This window comes from Sinocyclocheilus rhinocerous, unplaced genomic scaffold (assembly GCF_001515625.1).
Source record: "Sinocyclocheilus rhinocerous isolate Xijiao unplaced genomic scaffold, SAMN03320098_v1.1 scaffold827, whole genome shotgun sequence".
NCBI classification, from domain to species: domain Eukaryota; kingdom Metazoa; phylum Chordata; class Actinopteri; order Cypriniformes; family Cyprinidae; genus Sinocyclocheilus; species Sinocyclocheilus rhinocerous.
In genome coordinates this window covers 281,297-287,453 of record NW_015633173.1, presented here as the reverse complement: position 1 = coordinate 287,453, position 6,157 = coordinate 281,297, and the positions used below count along the sequence as shown (strand labels likewise).

Below are 6,157 nucleotides of genomic sequence, written 5' to 3'. Positions count from 1 at the left end.
ACTTTGCACATGTAACACTATTTTTACCTTGTATAGCCCTTCTTTCACAACATCTGCATGCAAGCACATCTGCACTGCCCCCTTGTCCATGTTAGGTAGCGTGCTATTTGTTTCTTCTCTAAGGGTCTGTGTACAGCTCTGTGTATCCACTGTTTAAAATCCCCAGTGATAAACAGCACCTTGACCCAAAACACCAAAACTTTTATGGCCTTTTTTTCATTTCTGGGAGGTTTGCTGCAATAGTGAATGCTCGACTATTTGGGTTGTAAAAAAGAGCAATTACCATAATGCAACACAGATAGGTAAAGCCTAATTGCACAACTGCCAAACCAAATACCACCTACAATATGAGTGTTGAACTAACAAATCATCTATACCTCGCTGTTTTTTGCTATAATAAATAATATCAGATGCTAAATTCATGGGAAACGTCTTTACTTAATGTTACTTGACAACCTCTGGGAGAGGGAAAAAATCCTAAGTTTCTAAGTTGAAAATTGGTTGTGAATAGGAATTACATTTTACTCAGTGGTGTATAAAGTACCTTAAAGCCATACTCAAGTAAAAGTACAGATATCTTACCAGAAAATTACTTTGGTAGAAGTTGAAGTCACCGTTTAGAATATTACTTGAGTAAAAGTCTTAAAGTATGTGATATTTATTGTACTTAAGTACGAAAAGTATTTTTTAAAATCTTAAACGTACTTAAGTATTGAAAGTAAAAGTACAAGTAAATGCAAAATGGAAAAGAAGCAAATAAATATATATAAAAATTGTTCATACACAGGTTGAGTAGCAAGATTGTGTTCAGTTTTTACTCTTTCTTCCATTTTGTATTTTTGGGTAAGAAAAAGAAGCACTTCGTCCGGTACTTAGTGTCTTTCATTCCAGCATAAGAAAACATTTCTGGAATCTGCATCTGAAATAGCATTTTGATGTATTTACACAGTTTATGTATCTCATTGGGGACATGGATGCATTTAAACTGCAGTTACAGATGCATAAATAGGCCTAATGTTTTGTTTTTAAAACATAAAACATTGAATACTGCTATTTGAAATAATTTAAAACATGAAAAAAAGTCATAATGTGAAATTAAATCCACCAGTAGGTTGATCTTTGTTTGGAACTATATTCGTTGGCAAAATTGAGCAAAAACGAGCAATATTATGTCTAAAATGTAAGTCAGTTATTGCTTTGCTTTACTGAACTTGTATAAAATGATTATTAAATGTGTTCATGCTGATATCTGCAGAAAAACGGTACTCTTTGTGTGATATAGATTAAGTTAACTATATTAAATTATATAAATATAAAAAGCATACAGAAGAATGTTTGCCGTCTACAATTTAGAATGCCTGGAATTTTGAGTTTTAAGACTAATAAATCAATGTGCGTGCACTCTGTGTGATTTGGTGATATAGTCTACTTGATAATGTCAGATCGCACATCGTTACAACAACACTTACCATATTATCGCAGATGATGCTGTATCGTAGACCCCAGACTCGACTTGAGTGGTAAATTAATCATCCGCGGTTGTGCCCACACGTGGAGTAAAAGTAAAAGTTGGCTGAAATATAAAAACTCAAGTAATCGAAGTATTATTACTTCGTTACATTACACCACTGCTAAAATTGCACTTTTAAAATAAGGCCTCATATATCCAAATGTTTCAAGATTATGAATCCTGTTTCTTCAAAGGAAAAAGTTGTTGAGAGGGTGAATTACATTTTTTTATATTAGTTGTTTTAGCTTATTTTATTGCTTGTTTTGTCTTATTTTAACCCTCTTGTTGTGTTCCAGTCATTTTGACCTGATTTCTTTTCCTTTTTCATTTTTTCCCCCAAAAATGCTAGTTACTGTTATCGCATTGGACTAAAACGTACTATGAACAAAGGTTTTTTTTTATTTATTTTTTTTTAACTCTTGGCAGTGAAAAGGACCAAAAGATGCAGCTGATAATACTTTAGGTTCATTTGTGACACCGGAAATGAAAAGTCAAGTTGCTTTGTGGAATATTTAGTATGCAAAGCATATTTAGTATGCATTGTTGTATGTGAAAGCATGAAGAAATATGAAAGTTGTTTTACGAGTATTTGTGGAAAATGTGGGCGTGGTTCAGTGATCTCATCATTGACTTAGAGTCATGTGTTAGGCTAAAGTTCGCCAGCAATGATGTCATTTCCGGAAAATCGTTATTTTTGGTCTGTTTTGGAGTCATTAAGAGATGAAATTCACAATTTTCATGTGTTCCAACATGCAGCTTCTACAAGTCTGTGTCCTATAAAGACAAGCAAGAACATGTGGATTTGTTTTAGAGATGTTTTCCCCTGAAAAACTGATTTATTCCCACAAGCAAGATGACTCTTTCACCGAATTATTCATAAACTCATAATGTTCTAGGAATTAAATATATTTTTGATTTTTCCATTTAGCGCCTGTGCAATCAATTTAATAATTTAAAATGTAAATGCATAATGCACATAAGAATATGTAGAGGTGATATTTGTTGTCAAAAAGTAACTTAAAAGATTTATTTTATCATAACAAAATCATCTTTTTCTTTTCTCTGAAGACATTTACCCCTACCCATGTCTTATTGATCTCTCAGGTAAACCATGAAATTCATGTGAGGACTTTAAATGTTGTTTTAATAACAAGCTGTTGCCAGAAACTCACAGGAATGTGTGTGAGATTGTTTTGTAGGACTTTTCTTGCTGTGAACTTTGTTGGTTATTTAACAGCCTCAGTACAGGCATGTTTATGTCCCAGGGGTTTTATTAAAACTAACATATGTAAATGTGTTTGTTCTTTGTTTAAATTATCATACTAAAACAGACTTGGAAACTGCTTAGCATTCATTCTTACATTTTTAATACTTGTCAAATACCTTTTATGTACAGAACTTAGAATATTTATTATACAATTATATATCACATACAAACATATTTATCATATATATATATATATATATATATATATATATATTAGTATATACTGTATACATTATACTTTTGTGACAATGACCAGTTTTTGTACAAATTACAACTGTTATGACCTATTAAAGCTTTATCAGAGGTTAGTTAACTGATTTGTCCAGCTGGTTGTGGCTGATTTGTCTTGAGTGTGTTTGAATAACTAACACTTGGTTCTTACAGTGGTTTTTATTTTAAAGTATGTTTGAAGTGTGTGTAATGACTGTTTATAGGTGCAGAAGACGATGAGTGGGACGAGGAGTGGGATGACGTCAAGTCATCGGGTGGCTATGCTGAATCTGAGGCTGGAGAGGGCGGGGCTATAAACAGAGGCGGAGCTCATGGTTCATCCATGAAAATTGCCCTCAACAAGTAAGTCGGATCACACCACACAGATTGGACATACATCCAAGAGTCACGTAATAATAATACACATAATAAAGATGTAATCCAGTTCATGTGCTTTTTCATGTGTTCTTTCTGGATTCCAATAATGTTTATTAATTTTATCATTTTATTTTTTTATCATCTTATTTTTTTATGTCTGTTGTAAGCAGCATCTTCTCTTTGCAGATTCCCTGGTTTCTCTAAATCAGGTCCTGAGCTGTACCTGCTGTCCAAACAGCCCGCCAAAGGAACCAAGCTGCCTGTTTACGTAAGCCACTCTTTAAAAAAAAAAAAAAGTCTAATTTTGCCTTTCCACAAATTAAGGCCTTAAAAAAGCCTTAAATCAGAGCAGAAAGTCTGAAATTCATAGTGATGGCATTAAATGTTGCATGCACTGCAAAAAATCTTTTGCAGTCTTTTCCCATGCAAATATCTAAACAGCCTTAAATCAAAATAGATTTCCTTGAAATACAAAAGAAGATAGTTGAAGTCTTGTTTTCTGAGAAATTGAATAAAATTAAGTGAGTCGATGCTTAAAACAGGAACAAACGTCTGTCAATGAGATATGAGAGTGTTGATTTTTCTTAGTCCATTGGCAGATGTTTGTTCTTGTTTTAATCATAAACTCACTTCATTTTGATCAGTTTATCATAAAACAAGACTTCTTATATAATTTTGCTTCTCAATGTACCTGTTGTATTGAGACTCTGCATGCAAATATCTAAACAGCCTTAAATCAAAATAGATTTCCTTGAAATACAAAAGAAGATAGTTGAAGTCTTGTTTTCTGAGAAATTTAATAAAATTGAGTCGATGCTTAAAACAGGAACAAACATCTGTCAATGAGGTATGAGAGTGTTGATTTTTCTTAGTCCATTGGCAGATGTTTGTTCTTGTTTTAATCATAAACTCACTTCATTTTGATCAGTTTATCATAAAACAAGACTTCTTATATAATTTTGCTTCTCAATGTACCTGTTGTATTGAGACTCTGCCACATACTAGAATGGGACTCATGGCTCCATAAAGGGTTTTAATTACTATATCATTTTTATATGATGTGGATGTGTATACAGTATATACTGTATTTCAGAGTGGAGAAGTTGGCCCAGTGTGGGCGTATCCAGACTATCAGTTGGACTGTGTTGTCGCTGACCCTAAAAAGGGCTCCAAATTGTACGGCCTCAAGAGTTACATTGAGTACCAAGTCACACCCACCGTAAGTACAGAAACCATCATGTTTGCATGAGCATCTCCATGTTAGTCATTCCAGCTGATGTTGTTTCATGTCATCTAATGTTTTTGCAGACCACAAACAAGCCTGTCAATCACAGATACAAGCACTTCGATTGGTTATATGAAAGGCTTTTGGAAAAATTTGGATCTGCGATTCCAATCCCCTGTCTGCCTGATAAGCAGGTGGCAGGTAAGCACTTTTTATTACATTCTGTTCGCTGTAAAGAAGTTTAAAATGGAAATAGTATGAGATTGATGAATAGCCCCCCTTTTTAGGTCGATTTGAGGATGAATTTATAAAAATGCGCATGGAAAGGCTTCAGGGTTGGATGACGCGAATGTGCCGGCATCCGGTTATCTCCAGCAGTGAAGTCTTCCAGCTGTTTCTCTCATACAAAGATGAGAAGGTAAAGAGTGTTTTTAGTACTAAATAAATATGTAGTTGTTGATTAATCAGTTTTTCTTTGGTCCCTTTGTATCTTCCACGTAAATATGCAGCAAAATACTGTAGGTTTTTAGACATAGCCTTTGTTTTTATTATTATTATAAATCTGTATTACAGGACTGGAAAATGGGAAAGAGAAAAGCAGAAAAAGACGAGACAGTTGGAGTCATGGTTTTCTCCACGATCGAGCCTGAGGGACTACCAGACCTGGACCTGATTGAAGTGTAAGTCCTACAGCCCACCTCAGGATCACTTCCCTGATTTAAAATCTACTCCAAGTTGGTTATTAGCTGGATTTATTGTAAGTTTGACCAACTCAAGTTAATATGATCAGCCAGAAGCTGTTTTGTAGTTGGTCAAAGATGGTCTGCCAGCGAATACATGCATCCTCTTGTTGATGGAAGGTCATCTGTGTTGTCTTGTTACCTTCAGAGAGCAGAAGTGTGACCAGTTCAACCGTTTCACCAGGGCAATGGACGATGGTGTGAAAGACTTGCTGACAATAGGAAATGAACACTGGAAACGCTGCACAGGCCGTGAGTATCACTCGTTATATGTATATATACAGAGGGTATAGAAAAGAATCACCCCCCCCTTAAAATAATCACATTTTGTTGCTTTGCAGCCTGAAATGAAGACATACAGTTTTTGTTTTGTCCAGCTGTATTTACTCACCCATATAACACCCATGTGAAAGATATGACACTAACATGTCAGAAATTTTTAAAAAAAAAACAGAATCACTGAGTTGTAAAAAGGATCACCCCTTTGTGTCAGTATTTTGCTGAACCACCTTTTGCTTTAATTACAGCCTTTAGTCTGTTGGGATATGTCTCTGTCTCTACTAAATTTGCACGTCTAGACTTTGCAATATTTGCCCACTCTTCTTTGCAGAACTGCTCAAGTTCAGTTAAATTTGATGGTGAGCATTTGTGGACTGCAGTCTTCAAAGTCATTCCACAGATTTTCAATGGGGTTTAAGTCTGGGCTCTGACTAGGCCATGCAAGGACATTCACATTTTTCTCCTTCAACCACTGTGTGGTCAGTTTTGCTGTGTGCTTCGGGACATTGTCATGTTGGAAGGTAAACCTTCTTCCCATTGACAACTTT

The 6,157-nt window shown here is 34.8% G+C and overlaps 1 protein-coding gene across 2 annotated transcripts in view; it reads left to right on the top strand.

Annotated features, from left to right (window-relative positions):
- The window catches only part of LOC107743295 (sorting nexin-9-like), a 26,467-nt gene that overhangs the window by 15,103 nt on the left and 5,207 nt on the right, over window positions 1-6,157 (top strand). For both annotated transcript variants that reach the window (XM_016556467.1, XM_016556468.1), the window contains 7 exons: window positions 3,212-3,350; window positions 3,552-3,633; window positions 4,459-4,584; window positions 4,674-4,791; window positions 4,878-5,008; window positions 5,164-5,270; window positions 5,479-5,582. In XM_016556467.1, coding sequence (XP_016411953.1) covers window positions 3,212-3,350; window positions 3,552-3,633; window positions 4,459-4,584; window positions 4,674-4,791; window positions 4,878-5,008; window positions 5,164-5,270; window positions 5,479-5,582 — 807 coding nt within the window. The remainder of the gene's footprint in view (window positions 1-3,211; window positions 3,351-3,551; window positions 3,634-4,458; window positions 4,585-4,673; window positions 4,792-4,877; window positions 5,009-5,163; window positions 5,271-5,478; window positions 5,583-6,157) is intronic.